A 15,000-nucleotide genomic window follows, 5' to 3' on the forward strand; every position below is an offset into this window, starting at 1 on the left:
GGATAAGGTGTAATAAAAAAATACTGAATGACAGATTAGGCGTAACAAAACAACAGTCAATGTCGAATTAGGTGTAACAAAACAGGTATTAATGTCGGGTGTAACAAAACAATAGTCAATGTAGGATAAGGTGTAATAAAACAATAGTCAATGTCGGATAAAGTGTAATAAAAAGTAATAAAACAAGGGCTGTTTGTAAAACATGCATGCCCCCCATATGGGCTCTCCGTTGTAGTGACAGCCATTGTGTGAATATGTTTTTTGTCACTGTATGTCAATGACCTGTGAAATGTATCCAATTAATAGTGCAAAAACCAATCAGGACCTATACTAATCAATTATATCCATTATATGATTGAGTCTTTGATTTTTTTGATTCCTTTCACACATTTTGACTTATTTGACAATATGTGAAACGTGCACACAATTTGTAATGTTTTATTTATTAATGGTAATGAAACATGTTATTTATAGCAGTTAACTCCCCAAGTCAATGACCACCATAGATAGCAATGCAATCTGATTAAAAATAGCATGGCTAGTGTTGTGTATTGGGCAAATGTATACAAGTGCAACTTGACCACATGACCAGTATCATGTGTTTACCACACACAGAAGTCAGTTATGTAATAGACCATTAATTCCGCTCCCAACTTTGGCCACTTGCCAAGATACTGACCAGTATCAGATGGGGTTGTGAAACTGTGTAAACAGTGAACACCAGTCCATGTAATACTGGCCTACCACTTGTACTAGTTGATTTGGAGTTAATACAGTAATGCATGTACAAATGAGACACTAAGCTCAAAAGTTAATTATATGTGCCTCTGAAAACTAACCAGAGGAGTGGGTTGAAATTTACAATCTTTACTTGGCATTTGAGGAAATCTGTACTCTCAGGGGTTGGATAGAACATCCCCAAATTAACTTTTCTTTACACTGTTGTTATTTTTGTTCAATACACAAATATTAACCTAACTTTACAAATCCTGTACAGTAAAGGAAACTAAATCTAAGTTGATATTTTAATATGCTTGATCCTATTTATGTATTAACATTGTTTTATACATACAAACTGTGTTGCTGTTTTTCAATTAACAAGCAGATTAAAAATTAATTATATTTTTATGTATAATTTGAATTGACAAAATTAAATGCAAGTTGCGTAGCAAGAATTACATGTTTGATTTATTGTCAGTGAATCGTGACATTTTCTCAATGTTTCAGACCACCAGTTTGTCAAAGCTATCAACCGCTTGGATGGTCAAGCTAAATAGAATTGACCCAGCAAATCACAACTGTCCTGTTGCCATATAATATTACATATCATATTACATTGGTTTTTTAAATGTTGAATTCTCACGTCATTTCCATAAACATAGTATTTACTGGCACAGAAACAAAGGCTTATACATCATTATGGATGAACATGTGTCAAAAATTCAATTTGTAAGTCTCTTTACTGGACAGTGTGAAAACAGAATAAACCAGTGACCTGAAAATCAATAGGGGTCATCTGCGAGTCACGATCAATGTACATATGAAGTGTCATGATCCTAGGCAAAAGCGTTCTTGAGTTATCATCCGAAAGTCATTTTACTATTTCGGGTCACCGTGACCTTGACCTTTGACCTAGTGACCTCAAAATCAATAGGGGTCATCTGCGAGTCTTGATCAATCTACCCATGAAGTTTCATGATCCTAGGCGTATGCATTCTTGAGTTATCATCCGGAAACCATTTTACTATTTCGGGTCACCGTGACCTTGACCTTTGACCTAGTGACCTCAAAATCAATAGGGGTCATCTGCGAGTCATGATCAATCTACCCATGAAGTTTCATGATCCTAGGCGTATGCATTCTTAAGTTATCATCCGGAAACCATTTTACAATTTCGGGTCACCGTGACATTGACCTTTGACCTAGTGACCTCAAAATCAATAGGGGTCATCTGCAAGTCATGATCAATCTACCCATGAAGTTTCATGATCATAGGCATATGCATTCTTGAGTCATCATCCGGAAACCATTTTACTATTTCGGGTCACCGTGACCTTGATCTTTGACCTAGTGACCTCAAAATCAATAGGGGTCATCTGCAAGTCATGATCAATCTACCCATGAAGTTTCATGATCCTAGGCGTATGCGTTCTTGAGTTATCATCCGGAAACCAATTTACTATTTTGGGTCACCGTGACCTTGACCTTTGACCTAGTGACCTCAAAATCAATAGGGGTCATCTGCGAGTCATTATCAATCTACCTATGAAGTTTCATGATCCTAGGCGTATGCGTTCTTGAGTTATCATCCGGAAACCACCTGGTGGACGGACCGACCGACCGACCGACCGACCGACATGAGCAAAGCAATATACTCCCTCTTCTTCGAAGGGGGGCATAAAAAGTTAATTTCGGATAAGGTGTAATAAAACAATAGCCAATGTCGGATAAGGTGTAACAAAAAAATAGTCAATGTCTGATAAGGTGTAATAAAACAATATTTAATGTCGAATAAGTTTTAATAAAACAAAAGTTTATGTCGCATAAGGTTTAACAAAACAATAGTCAATGTCGGATAAGATGTAATAAAACAATAGTTAATATCGGATAATTTGTAACAAAACAATAATACAAAAAATAGTCAATGTCGGTAAAGATGTAATAAAACTATAGTAAATGTCGAAAAAGGTGTAACAAAACAATAGTTAATGTCGGATAAGGTGTAATCAAACAATAGCCAATGTCGGATAAGGTGTAACAAAACAAAAGTCCATGTCGGATAAGGTGAAATAAAACAATTAGTCAATGTCGGATAAGGTTTAACAAAACAACAGTCAATGTCGGATAATGTGTTACAAAATATTAATCAATGTATGATAAAGTGAAACAAAAGAGTCAATGTAGGATAAGGTTTTACAAAATAATAATTAATGTCGGATAAGAGGCAACACAAAATCAATGTCGGATTAGGTGTAAAAAAGTCAATGGCGAATAGGGTGTTACAAAATAATAATCAATGCCGGATTAGGTGTAACAAAACAATAGTCAATGTCGGATAAGTAGTAACAAAAATAGTCAATGTCGGAAAAGATGTAATAAAACAATAGTCAATGCCGAAAAAGGTGTAATAAAACAATAGTTAATGTCGGATAAGGTGTAATCAAACAATAGCCAATGTCTGATAAGGTGTAACAAAACAAAAGTAAATGTCGGATAAGGTGAAATAAAACAATTAGTCAATGTCGGATAAGGTTTAACAAAACAACAGTCAATGTCGGATAATGTGTTACAAAATATTAATCAATGTAGGATAAAGTGTAACAAAAAAGTCAATGTAGGATAAGGTTTTACAAAATAATTATCAATGTCCGATAAGAGGCAACACAAAATCAATGTCGGATTAGGTGTAACAAAACAATAGTCAATGTCGAATAGGGTGTTACAAAATAATAATCAATGCCGGATTAGGTGTAACAAAACAATAGTCAATGTCGGATAAGGTGTAACATAACAATATTCAATGTCGGATTATGTGTTACAAAACAATAGCCAATATCGGATTTGTTGTAACAAAACAATATTCAATGTCGGATTAGGTGTTACAAAACAATAGCCAATATCGGATTAGTTGTAACAAAACAATAGTCAATGTCGGATAAGTAGTAATGAAACAATAGCCAATGTCGGATTAGATGTAACAAAATAATTGTCAATTTCAGATAAGGTGTAACAATTATTAGTGAATGCCGGAAAAAGTGTTACAAAACAATCGTCAATGTCGGATTAGAAGTTACAAGACAAAAGTCACTGTCAGATTAGAAGTTGCATAACAATAGTCAATATCGGATTAGAATTTACAAAACAATCGTCAATATCGGATTAGAAGTTACAAAACAATAGTCAACATCGGATTAGAAGTTACAAAACAATATTCAATATCGGATTAGAAGTTACAAAACAATAGTAAATATTTGATAAGAATTTAAAAAAACATTAGTCAATAGCGGATTAGAAGTTACAATACAATAGTCAATCTCGGATTTTTAAGTTACAAAACAATCGTCAATGTCGGATTATTAGTTACAAAACAATAATCAATATCGCATTATAAGTTACAATACAATCGTCAATGTCGGATTAGAAGTTAAAAAAACAATCGTTAACGTCGGATTCGAAGTTACAAAACAATCGTCAATGTCGGATTAGAAGTTACAAAACAATTGTCAATATTGGAGTAAAAGTTACAAAACAATCGTCAATATCGGATTAGAAGTTAGAAAACAATCGTCAATAACGGATTAGAAGTTACAAAACAATAGTCAACATCGGATCAGAAGTTACAAAACAATCGTCAATAACGGATTACAAGTTACCAAACAATCGTCAATATCGGATTAGAAGTTACACAACAGTAGTCAACATCGGATTAGAAGTTACAAAACAATAGTCAATGTCGGATAAAAAATTACAAAACAAAAGTCTCATGCTGTTTGTGGCACGACGCAAAATGTATGGTGGGCAAAACGTTGTTTTGTGTAATTTGTTTATGTGTAAATGTTCAAGTTTTTGTGCATTTTTGTTTAGAAGAGTCGACACAAAAAAGAAGCGTTAACCCAAACAACAAAATAAGACTTTGTTGGGAAAACTGGTAAATAGATAAACGTGTTTTTTTTTTCAACAACATATACTTAACGCTTGCTTCACAGTGGTGATAAATAGCTAATGCGTAATTACAAAATCACTTTGTGATCTTAAACTCGATCTTGCACAACCTCTTGGTTTCTATTGTCATTATTGTCTTTAGTTCGCGAAGTGACAAACTGAATTGTCAAAGTTGATTATTATGAAATTATGTCTTAAAGAATATTGTGAAACTTTGAGTTTTCCTTTTATATGTTTACAATAGTTCTTTGCGTTTAATTTGAGTGAACGATTTGTTAATGACATGCTATATTGATACCTGACATATATGCAATTGTGTTTGAACGTTTTAATAAGTGTAAATCGATTATTTATTTCTAAATTTAAATGTATGAAACTTAAGAAACCTTATTAGGATAGTCATTCTTGAAATCGTCAGATTGTAATGTTCAATCAAGAAAAACATAATAAAAACACTATTAAAGTAAACACAATTGCAGACACAGCCTTGGAACGGATTTATATTTAACCCATTTATGCCTAGTGGACTCTCCCATCGTTCTAAATTTGATCAATTTATTTCCGAAATTAGGGGTATTAGTATATTTATTTCTATATTTAGAATATTTCTTAAAGAAATTCCTTTAAGCAAACAGTGCAGACCCTGATGAGACGCCGCATCATGCGGCGTCTCATATGGGTCTCCGCTGTTTGCCAAGGCATTTTTTTCTAGACGCTAGGCATAAATGGTTTAAACGATTTTTCTTATTATACAATGCTATGTAAATAGTCTCAGAAAGGTTTGTATGTGGGTCTTGAAGCAACCTTACCTAGGCCGGGGATCAGGAAGTTCAGAATACAGCATATGATCGCGGCGGGCATTGGCATTGCGGGAATAAAGAACCTTTCTGACTTCCCTTTGTAGCCACCGGCCCCTTGACCACTTCCGGTTCCCTTTCCCATATCACCTAAACATGTCCACATCATATTTAAAGGCTATCAAATAATCATTGAAGAAAAAGACATGCATTGCTAAATTTGTTTTTTGATTTTACATGCGATTTGTCACGTGACTTAAATATATAAAAGTTTCTCTCCAAGTAATAACTGTATTTCTCTTCTATTTGTGGATACTGATAAACATGATTTACATGCCTACTCAGAACAAAACAACCCTACTTTGTGACGCGACTATTTTAGCTTGATTCGTAAGTTATTATTTGAAAATTGTTATCAGTGAAACTAAAATACTAGTATATTACCTTATATGGTCTGGAGAAGTTTGATCCAAATAACCAAAATATTGTATAAAAAGTGATCCGCGATAATCGCTTTATAAATGCGTCATGCGTTGTGAAAAAGTGATCAAATAAAAGCTCGGTCTCTTTCAAAAGTCTATCGATTGCTTTAAAGGGTAATCGATCGGAGCATGAGATTTCAGCGGTATTGACTGTTGTACACAAACACAGTTATGTATACGTGTTAAGTATTGGTTCTAAAAAAAATCATGTTTAAATTAGAAATTCATTTTCTTGTATTAGTAAACACGAAGCACACAACGCTGTCTTGATGCCACCTTTAATTGGATAAAACAAGATTCATGCATAAAACTTTTCGCCAAAATAGGCATGAAACATAAGGAAAGAATGTATAAGGTTTCATTGAAGAACTATCAAATGATGAAATACGAACATAAAGACTCATATAACTAATAACATGCACCAGCATGCACTAAGCTGGTCATTATACATACACAAACGGGCAAGAAGACAACACGAGTGTTTAATAAAACAAGTGCAACTGTGAAAATAAAGTAGTGTTGTAAAAACTAATATTTACATCAAACGCTTTGATAATTTAATAAATTAATATTATTAAAATATATCTAATGACGTTTAAAATATGTTGAACTGCTGAAATAATTACAATAAACAAAAAGTAGTTTATATATTTTCTGCTGTCCAGTCTCAAACGTTTTAAACCACAGAAACTTCTGTTTGTGAGTCGGCCAAGGTTTGATCCCTCGGGGACGCCATTAGGTTATCGTAACTCCTCGACGCCATGCTCATGTGGGACGCGGACACTGTACGTCTATCTCTGTGATCCGTATGTCCTTGATATTCCGCGTTGTTTGTCGAATCACCAATGCTTGTTCCACCAGATCGACTTCCAGTTTGATCAAATGACTTTGTATAGTCAATATCTTCATGAACAGTTTCATCAATATTACTACTCTCGATTCGATTTTCTCTTATTCGTTTCTTGTGCTTCCTACTTTTCGGCTCTCGCACCACATCCAGCTGTGTGCTCGATGGACGCACCTTCTTCTTGTTCCTCCACCGTCGATATGCGCACTTGATAAGGCACCACTCGCCAATCCTGACCCTCAAGGTGATGATCGCGTAAACGAGAAGGTGAACGAGCGGCAGGAGAACGACCAAGACAATGGCGCTGATGCCGAATGTTCTGTAGATCTGGTTCCAGTCTAACACGCGATAGACAAAGTCGCCCCAACGCTTCTGGTAGACCACGGAGAACAGGACGTAGACGAAGTAGACGGCCCAGGGCATGTAGAAGTGAAGCAGCTTGAAGGGTTTCGCCGAGATAAACAAATGGAGCACAACAATGGCACCGTTAATTAGCATAAAGGCTATCGTTCCGAACTCCCATTCTGGAAAAATGCCTATTGTTTAATACGACGATAACATCAAGCATGTGTGTAACACTTCATGGCTAACAGTTGTTGATGCGTTGATTACATTATTTAATTTTCTAATTAACTTATAAATTTATATAAACAGTTTAAAATAAAACTTATGGAATGGCGAATACACATTTTAAGCATCAAAACAAGCACCGATCTTACGTGTTTCAGAGACTCCGGTCCCAAGTATATCATACGAGTCTCCGAACGCTGGAACCGAAATAAGGCTGTTGAATTACTCGATGTCATTAATGTATGCTCTAAATAACATTTGTAATAGTATTTATCTTAAGCATGAAAACATATCATATGCACGGAAAGTTAATAACAATAAAAGATGCTAATGGATGTAGTTTGACAAAGAACACACATAAATAATAAAACTTTAAATGATTTAAAATGAAAGTCGCTGTACACACACACACTTACAGAACAAACATCAACAGCAGTAAGTTTATTATAACACTGAGATCATTGTGCGGAATAAAATCATGTTCTTGTTTGGCCATACTTTTGCTAGTTTGAAACAACACAGTGAACTATTTTGACAATTTTTCGATGACTCCCAATTACTGAAGTGGTTTACATATTTGAATATTTAGCTCGCATGCCCCGACTTGTACTTATTCATTTATATGGGCCGTGCTCTGTGAAAAAAGGGTTAAATCCATGTGCGTAAAGAGCGGTCCCAGATCAGCGTGTGCAGTCCGCACAGGCTAATCTGGGACGACACTTTCCGCCTAGATTTTCGCTAAGAAGAGACTTTCTTGAAAGGAAAAATATCATAAAAGCGGAAAGTGTCGTCCCTGATAAGCCTGTGCGGACTGCACAGCATAATCAGGCACGGCACTTTACGCATATGCATTAAACCCCCTTTTCACAGAGCACGGTCAATTTAATCTTGTTTTGCGTTTTCGTGTACTGATTAATTTGAAGATTATTGAATGTTTGGTGTTCCTCACCGCGAATGAAGTAGAAACTGAGTAGGTAGAGAATGGTGATGGTAAGTCCGGATACAGTGGAGATAGTGAAGAACACCCAGGTCACCTTCATGTACCAGCGCACCGTGTAGTACTCGCCTTGTAAAATAAAATATAAAAGCATATAGTTCACAAGTTTAAGACCTGAATTTTATAAGAGAATAATAACTGGCCTATATAAAAAGGACATAAACGGGAGTCGAGTATCTCTTCTGAAGATTTCTATGGAGTTTCAAGAACCCTGTAATAAATTCAGGCGCGTGGAAGATCCGGAAGCTTGGGACCGACAATAATTTTCTTAAAGTTTCGATGTAAAACAAGGCTTTTCCTTCCCCTTTGTCGACTGTTTTGACACATAAAGGGTAGAAATAATTAGTGTATAAGTGTAGTAATAACCTTGTATTTCAGTTAGAATTAAAGCAGTACTACGCTGATTGTACAAATCTACACGATAAGTCGTGTACCAATCTACTGGTTTATTGACTATTATTGCGGCCCTATGTCTACTGTAGCCGCGGACTCATCATCATCATCATCATCATCATCATCATCATCATCATCATCATCATCATCATCATCATCATCATCATCACCATCATCATCACCACCACCACCACCACCACCACCACCACCACCACCACCACCACCACCACCACCACCACCACCACCACCATCATCATCATCATCATCATCACCACCACCATCATCATCATCATCATCATCATCATCATCATCATCATCATCATCATCATCATCATTATCATCATCATCATCATCATCATCATCATCATCATTATCATCAAAATCAGAATCAACATTGTTACAGTCATCATCAATACCTTCATCGTCATCGTGCACTTATGTATTAATCATACTTTGTTGATTGGCTGTGTTGCGTTTAGGATCCGTTCACTATGGTTCCATTTAACATACTATTCACAGTGTATGCCAATGTGCGGTAATTTACTTGAAGAATAGGAATCTGTGGCAAAAATGATTACACAGTACTACTTTGTTTGATGATCGTAGTGATTCCTCGGAACGGTCAAATTTTCTGGTAATTATAGTTTTTCGTAAGCGAATAACTTAAAATTGCAAACTATAAACTGGTAGAAGCAGTTTGCTTGGCAAACGGCTGTCAGTCGACAAATTAAAAAAATAAAACCAATCAATCGACCAACCAATCGACTGGTGACTGAGTTTACCCGATATAAACGCTGTATATATCAATATGAATGCATGCTCCTGTGCTTTTTAAATAAACGATGCACCTACCCATTGTTTTAAAGCTGATTTTTGCTGTCCTGTTCCGCATGACTATTTCGGCTCCTCCTGTTTCACCTGTTGATGGAACAAATAAACAGAGCGTTACATTCTCTTGTTCTTATTAACCCATTTGTGCCTAGTTGACTCTCATATCCTTCTAAATTGGAACAATTTATTTCCAAAATTAGGAATGTCTCGTATATTTATTTCTATATGTAGAATATTTCTTTCAGAAATTCATTTAAGCAAACAGCGCAGACCCTGATGAGACGCCGCTTCATGCGTCGTTTCATCTGGGTCAACGCTGTTTGCCAAGGCCTTTTTATAGACGCTAGACATAAATGGGTTAATGTCATACTAAACACTCCTGATTATTAAAGTTTTCATAAGTTATTATTCACCGTCGTTCCTTATAATTATATATAAGCCTTATATCGAGACATAACAAAGCATGAAATGACGATAAACACATACAATTCTGAAAATTCAACTGCGCACACAGGGAAGAAACCACATTATAACATTAGGTTCTTTATTAAAGGTAAGTTGAATGCAAAACAGTCGTACCCAAAAGCACCACACATCGCACAAATGCCACACAAGTTAACAACATACAATTCAGGCCACCGCTTTAGAGCTGCGAATGCACATGGTTGGGGGAGGAGATATCAGTTTTATGGAGCATCAAAACTCACACTGAACCCAGAATAATTGACAAAAAATCAACTACTCGTACAAGAAATAAACATACTTTCCCTTTCTTGTAGAATGTGCCTAGCGCAGATATGGACATAGAGATTCACGACGAGGTCGATGACGTTGCTGAGGACCAAGAGGAGGTAACACCAGTTGTGGATGTACATGAAATAGTTAGCGCTAGGTTCGCCGCTGTATTTACTGGCGGAGAGACCGTCCAATGTCAGTGCAACTATATGGAAAACTAGCTGCAGAGACAGCCATACAGGATACAGCCATTGAGGACCGAACTGAAAACGAAAGTAAAATGAATTGATTTTATAAATTGTGTGCTTGTTTTCTCCCGAATGAAATGAACTTCAGACATTGCTTCTTCAGCATTAAATGAGAGCTTTGTCGCATATGTGATAATTACCCCCTCGCAACTTTTGCTCCTATGTTCAATGGTTAATGACTCAAGATTACCCCCGCATCACTTTGTCAGCCATGGTCACTGTAAATGACTCAGGATAACCCCATTACCACTTTGTCAGCCATGTTCATTGAAAATGACTCACTATTACCCCCGTACCGCTTTGTCCGCTATGTTCAAGGGTAAATGATTCAGGATTATCCCGTAGCACTTTTTCAGCTATGTTCAATGGTAAATGATTCAGGATTACCCCCTTACCACTTTGTCAGCAATTTTCAGGATAAGCCCGTACCACTTTGTCCGCTATGTTCAAAGGTAAATGATTCAGGATTACCCCGTACCACTTTGTCCGCTATGTTCAAGGGTAAATGATTCAGGATTACCCCGTACCACTTTGTCCGTTATGTTCAAGGGTAAATGACTCAGGAATGCGTGGATCACAGGGGGTAAAAAATTGTCTCTTTTATGGCGATGATATATTTGAAACGTCAATTGCATCGATTGAGAAATGTGGGAAACCCAAATGCACGCTGTGACGTCGTTTGAGAGGTCTATTACAGTGTTTTATGAAAAGAAATTTCGTCTATCACGATACTGTATAATGAAATTAATTTTAGTAATTGTTTCAAGAAATAAAACAAATTTGGTACATTCTTGTGTAGAATGAACTGCTTTTTAGTCTACGATTCGATAGAATGAAATTGATGTAAATCTATGATACTATATAACTTGAAAGGTGTCACAGACAACATCTTGCATAACCAGGTAGCCATTCCTATACCTGACTACCTCAAACCAATCACTGGACCATCAAGAACCTCCCATACAAAAGCATTTCAGAACATCCAAACCACAACCGATTATCATAAGTTTTCCTTCTTTCCCATTACAATCATCCACTGGAATGCTCTACCTCCTGACATTGTCACCCTCCCTGGACCTGAGTTAAGCCTGGCTGTTAGCCGGGTTGAACATACCTCCCCATAAGCATACCTGATCTGTTTTTAATAATAACATACTTTTTTCTGTCGGTTTATATCTTTTTATTTCAGTCTTACTAACTTTCTTGTCGGTGACGCGCGACATGTCTATGTCCTCAGAAGGGATTCGACCTTACTGGAAGATAGATAGACGTATAGAAAGGAATTAAGTGTATGCTTTTTTTTTAATTAAATGGGGTTAAGTCTATAATTCTTTAAAATTAAATAGGTTCAATTCTATAAATATATAGAATGAAGATGGTTTTATAATATAATACATATAAACAAGTTATTTTATTGTATGTTTCTTTAGACTGAAAAGGTTCTGTAGTCTATGGACTAAAATAAATTGTAGTCTTTGATACTATGGAATGAAATGAATTTATCAGTCTATGATACTACATAATAAATCTAATTTGTATCTCTGATACTATAGAATACATTAATTTTAGTCATTGATAATACAGAATGGAATGGAATTTTCAGTCTAAGATATTATATAATAAACTGGATTTTAGCCTATGGTGTTATAGAATAAACTAAGCTGAATTTTACTCTATGAATCTATTAACAGATATAAATTTCAGTAAATGAGCTTTGAGCATGTGTAATATGTTTTTGCAAAGTTCATACTGAAAGTAATGTACCAACAAAAACGACAAAAAATTACGTTTGTTTGACTGCTTCAAAATACCCACGTTGTTCGAAAGTATACAACGTACAATACTACCAAAACAACATTCCAAAGAAATGTGGTTTTATTTCATCAAATACTGAAAACGTTTCCAGCGTTTAACGCGTAATGTTAATAACAGCAAGAAATAGTACAATTTTAATTCACTCACCGTTGATGTTACAAAATCTAACGGTCGCTTGTGATAAAGTCCAAAGTTCTTCAGTTGAAATTCGTTTTCACAATGTGGACAGATACATTTCTTTCGGCATAGGCAGCATAGAAACCATAACCCTGACCACAACACTGACACTAACCCTAACCAAAACCCCCACTCTGACCCTGACGGTAACCAAATCACTATCCGTGTCGCCATTTATTTATTTTATTTTTTTTTCAAATTACGTAAAACTAGCATTTGTGTGAATCATTTCCTCTACCTATATATTTTTAAACGGCCCCATAGAACAATAGTACTGGAGCGTTTCTATTATGAAAACATTCAGACATATCGTAAGTCACACGCCACACGGTCAATAAGCAAAAACAATACCAGCTGATATCAAATGACATGTATTGTTTGCACGTTGATCGATAATATGTTATAATATGAGTCGTGTTCTGGAAAAACTGGGCATAATGCATGTGCGTAAAGTGTCGTCCCAGATTAGCCTGTGCAGTCCGCACAGGCTAATCAGGGACGACACTTTCCGCTTTTATGGTATTTTTAGTTTCAAGGAAGTCCCTCCTTACCGAAAATCACGTTTAGGCGGACTGCACAGGCTAATCTGGGACGACACTTTACGAACATACATTAAGCCCAGTTTTCTCAGAACGCGACTCATATAAATGCAATCACTTCTGTTGTGTTCAATATCACTCGTCGACGTTCAAAACACGTTATGTTTTGTTTTACAATGAAGTGCACGTTACGTTTAACAATCCATTTTTATGAAATACAAAAACACTTCTTTAGTGTTAATTACTATTTGTCAACTATTAAACCACTGAAAGTTATGGTTAACAATACACTCCACGTAATGCTTAATAAAGAATTGTCATGAAAGATTTCAATTGCTTATGTAGTGTTCAATTTTGTATGCGTTCAAAACACTTATCATTACGTTTATCAATAAACAATTAACAATACACGGCACATCTGTATCTTACATAGCGTATATACCTTATATTTGGCCATATGAATTTCTGAACCACTTGCAGCGGATATATGTGAAACGATACTTATTGTGTAATTTAAAATAACAGTCGTACATAAATAGTTGAGAAGGAAGGTAAGCATGTCTTGAGCATTTAACTTGAAAACATGAGCTTTAATTACAAACCTCCGCATAGAGATTTGTCTTATTCCGAGCATTGCTCATATTAAACAAAAAATTACAGTTTCTGCAGGAAATTGAACTGATTTTTTTTATAAAAATGCAAACAAAATATCAAATGTTTGCTTTTTGAGTGTTTAAAGCGAGTATAAACTTGCTTATGTCAACATTTTATTTTTGAAATCTTATACTAAATCATTCATATGAAAGAGGAATGTTGACTTAAAATGGTATCATAAATCAACTACTTCAAATTCAATGAAATTCAGAACTACAAAGTTTAACCCATTTATGCCTAGCGTCTAGAAAAAGGGCCTTGGCAAACAGCGTAGACCCAGATGAGACGCCGCATGATGCGGCGTCTCATCAGGGTCTGCGCTGTTTTCTTAAAGTCACTATCACGCTCACCAATACATACGGCTACTGTATTATGCTATATAAAAACATTCGACAACAAGTAGTACCATACGATGGTTAATTACAATAGGAAGACCCTAAAACAAGTAACATTGATGTAAAAACGTTATATTACAAGCATTCGGCAAGTTTTAAGCATCTAAATATCTAAATATCGTTCCACGATGTAATCTACTTTCGCTTTTGAGTCAGGATCGGATTCATTCGGGTTGCGTTCATTTGCATAATTTATACAAGCCATTTTCGCATTCGCTAAGTTCCAGTTACCCAGAATTCATTTTGATTTCACAGAATGATTATTCATGAGAGCTACGTCATGCTTCCGACGCTTACCGTATCCAATCTCGTGTTCGCCCGTAAATGTTCGCATATTTCACGGGAGATATAAATTTAATTATTTGTGGCCACAAAAAAATAAAAACGCGCATTTTGTATCTCGTTAAATCAATTCTACCAGACAACATCTAACGTTGAAATTTTGCATTTTGCTAAAAGGAACATTGATTTTTTATGGGTTAGCTTTATTTAACGAAATATTCAATATTTTTGAGCGCGATTGTTATTTTAAAGGAATTTCTGTAAGAAATATTCTAAAAATAGAAAAAAATATACATGACATCCCTAATTTTGGATATAAATTAATCCAATTTAGAAGGATGGGAGAGTCCACTAGGCATAAATGGGTTAAGCCGATACCGAAACATCTTGTCGTATTGATTGCAGAACCAAAATTGTATTTATATGTCGTTTGAACAAATTTGCACAGGTCACTTGGAATATCGCAACAGTTCATATGTCGTTTGGACGTGCAGACATTTTCGACTGTACAACATGTTTTATTGTCAATAGAATAATGCTCTGATTTCGTTGATGTTCTGGACTTGTATACGATGT

At 35.5% G+C, this 15,000-nt stretch overlaps 2 protein-coding genes across 3 annotated transcripts in view; both read right to left on the bottom strand.

The window, feature by feature from the left end:
• LOC127880988 (uncharacterized) overlaps nucleotides 1-6,051 on the bottom strand; it is a 9,246-nt gene extending 3,195 nt beyond the window's left edge. The window contains exons 1-2 of the mRNA XM_052428547.1: nucleotides 5,904-6,051; nucleotides 5,472-5,609 (exon numbers count right to left, since the gene is read on the bottom strand). Coding sequence (XP_052284507.1) covers nucleotides 5,472-5,604 — 133 coding nt within the window. The 5' untranslated portion in view covers nucleotides 5,605-5,609; nucleotides 5,904-6,051. The remainder of the gene's footprint in view (nucleotides 1-5,471; nucleotides 5,610-5,903) is intronic.
• Nucleotides 6,052-6,207: 156 nt separating this feature from the next.
• Nucleotides 6,208-15,000, bottom strand: part of LOC127880983 (uncharacterized) — a 20,399-nt gene continuing 11,606 nt past the window's right edge. The window contains exons 1-6 of one of the 2 annotated variants that reach the window (XM_052428538.1): nucleotides 12,525-12,880; nucleotides 10,343-10,577; nucleotides 9,601-9,666; nucleotides 8,308-8,424; nucleotides 7,508-7,555; nucleotides 6,208-7,312 (exon numbers count right to left, since the gene is read on the bottom strand). In XM_052428538.1, the coding sequence (XP_052284498.1) occupies nucleotides 6,618-7,312; nucleotides 7,508-7,555; nucleotides 8,308-8,424; nucleotides 9,601-9,666; nucleotides 10,343-10,577; nucleotides 12,525-12,728 (1,365 nt within the window). In that variant the 5' untranslated portion in view covers nucleotides 12,729-12,880 and the 3' untranslated portion in view covers nucleotides 6,208-6,617. Of the gene's footprint in view, nucleotides 7,313-7,507; nucleotides 7,556-8,307; nucleotides 8,425-9,600; nucleotides 9,667-10,342; nucleotides 10,578-12,524; nucleotides 12,881-15,000 lie in introns of those variants that run through there. The other variant, XM_052428540.1, reaches the window with a different exon arrangement.

The sequence above is a fragment of the Dreissena polymorpha genome, chromosome 5, assembly GCF_020536995.1.
Source record: "Dreissena polymorpha isolate Duluth1 chromosome 5, UMN_Dpol_1.0, whole genome shotgun sequence".
In the NCBI taxonomy this organism is placed as follows: Eukaryota; Metazoa; Mollusca; class Bivalvia; order Myida; family Dreissenidae; genus Dreissena; species Dreissena polymorpha.